Here is a 2,468-nt window from a genome sequence, read left to right on the forward strand (position 1 = left end):
ATTAAAGGAAATAAATTGTATTTTAGGCTTAAATAGTATTGTTGGAGAAGCGGTTGATATCTTCCGAAGAATCTTTAACTTATTTTTAATAAGTTAATTTTATGACAATCTTTTAAATCTTGCATTCATTTTCAAGTTTTTGTTTATTTCTATTAATTCATGTTCATAAATAGACATACATGATCATCAAACAATCATTAAGTAGATTATACAAATATGGAATTACCTCCACCCACCATAGCACGCCAAAATTATTATTATTAATTCATCGTAACGGTTTTAAAATTACAAAAAGGATATGAACTCTTCACAATGGAAATCACAAATGTAAATATAACACACACCACCTAAGTTGCGTTTGTTGTATAGATAGGACTTGGCGGGAGTGGACAACCTTTGTATGCCTATTTATATTGATTATAGTTTGTTGTATTGATAGGACTCGGCAGGAATGGACATCTTTTGTATGCCTATTTATGTTGATTATAATGATGATATTCACGTCTTCTGCACATACAAGAGATCAAGAACAAGTCCATCTTCCATCTTTTTGGGTGGAACAAAAAAGTTGGAAGACACTTTAAGACCATCTTGCCATGCCAAACAAACAAACGGGCCTTATCTTTGGTCTATATGTTGGTCAAGACAAAAGCATGCATATGGGTATAACAAAAAAAAATTTGGCCATTTTGCTCGAAGAAAATACATAAGTCATAGAAGGCTCAATCAAACACAAACACTAAATCAAACATGCTCGATAAGCCAGAGCGGTAAAAACTAAAACAATAAACACATTCTGATTGATAAATTTTTTGAAATAAAAAGTATTTTTTTTTTTCAATTGTTCGATCTGTTCCTAACACAGAGAGAGAGAGAGAGAGAGAGAGAGAGAGAGACCTGTCCTCATCAACTCTTTGACCATTCACTTGTCGATATCCTCTCTAGCTTACTCTAGTCAACCATGAGCTTCACATTTGATGGAAAAATAAAACCTTTAGCTCTCAAATGAAAAAAACCCTACCAAGTACCAACCCAAGTATACAAGTGAGATCAGAAGACAACAAAAATGATATTATATTATGACTTAGGAGGATTGATTGATTGAAAAGACAAGAAAATGATACTTGCAACAAGTTTATCGAAAGATAATCAATGAACTACTACTATTATAACTTATGTTTGTTTTTTAACAGAGACATAGATTGGAAAGCAAAAGAAAATTTACCTTAGAACACAATTCTCCAATTTTAAGCTCCTTGACATGGCGAAGGTTTAGTATAAATCCTTTAAGCATATCTTCATCCACTTCATAAAGTGATGTCTCGTATTGTCGTGTGCGTGTATAATCTAAGTTAGCTTCGATTAAAGAAGAAACATTTACCAACAAAACCTTCCACAGCAGCAGTTCACCGTGGATTGTTAGTGATAAAATATTAGGAGCATTGATTGTAACTATATTGGTAAAATTACCAGCATCATTATAATCCTCAGGAACAATATATCCATCTAACAACAAGTTTTTAACAGTCTTTGAAGTAATATCAAGTCGACTATAACCACAACAATCATACAATTCCAAAGTTTCCAATAGAGGACTACCAGATAATATATTTTCAATCGAATCGTCATCTAACTTCCCATTACTAATAAACAAACTCCCCAGATTTTTCCAACTAATCGCCCCAATCGAATTGAATATGCAACTGTCTAAATTCAGATCTGTAAAGCTTGAGTTGTTGCAAAATAATTTGTCTACCACAAACTTACATTTTAAGTATAAATGCCTTATGGATAAACCAAGCTTTTCAATGTTACATCTTATAGCATATCGAATCCAATTTTTTACATGAGATTCAAGTCCATAATAATGTTTGGTATACACTTTGAATTTCTTGAGCTTCAATATGCCACGTCGAGTTAGGGTTTTGTTAACCATGGAGACGAACTCGGACCACTTGAGATTTTCATCCTTATGATAGAAACTTAGAGTAGGAAGCAAAGTCCAAATATGTTTCCATCTTTTGGAGAGTATACCTGTTCTAACTGCGGATTTTGTGGAGGGTAAACGAGAGATGATTTCAAGAAGCAAAGAATCTGGCAACACACTGATTCGATCCTCTTCCCCCTTCCCCACGGTTTCTTGAAACTTCATCCGTTTTGCTTTTGCATCCATTTTAGGTTGATTTCGTTCTTCTACCCCGTATTCTCTAGCTCTATCAAACAGAGGAGTAATAGGATCATAACTCAACTATTTCTTTTTAATTAGTTTAATTATCTCTCATGTATGTTCTGTTTTAATTTGTTAAACTCATTCAAGTTTGATTAATTACAACATGCAAAAATAAAAACTAATTTGCAAGATTAAAAAGAATTTAACCAAAAATACATTATTCAAATTTAAGAGTGCGATATTATCCGAAATAAACTGTCAAGGTTTAAACCAATACATCTCAAAAGCTTTAAACCTA

The 2,468-nt window shown here is 32.6% G+C and overlaps 1 protein-coding gene across 1 annotated transcript; it reads right to left on the reverse strand.

The window, feature by feature from the left end:
* Window positions 1–951: 951 nt before the first annotated feature.
* Window positions 952–2,173, reverse strand: LOC145063840 (F-box/LRR-repeat protein 25-like). The gene is made up of 2 exons (XM_079011416.1): window positions 1,226–2,173; window positions 952–1,017 (listed from the first exon to the last, which is right to left on the reverse strand). The coding sequence occupies exons 1-2, from the start codon at window positions 2,171–2,173 to the stop codon at window positions 952–954; spliced, it is 1,014 nt and encodes a 337-aa protein (XP_078867542.1).
* Between the last annotated feature and the right edge of the window lie 295 nt (window positions 2,174–2,468).

This window comes from Lactuca serriola, chromosome 7 (genome assembly GCF_051521515.1).
Source record: "Lactuca serriola cultivar US96UC23 chromosome 7, Lser_US96UC23_V15, whole genome shotgun sequence".
NCBI lineage: Eukaryota > Viridiplantae > Streptophyta > Magnoliopsida > Asterales > Asteraceae > Lactuca > Lactuca serriola.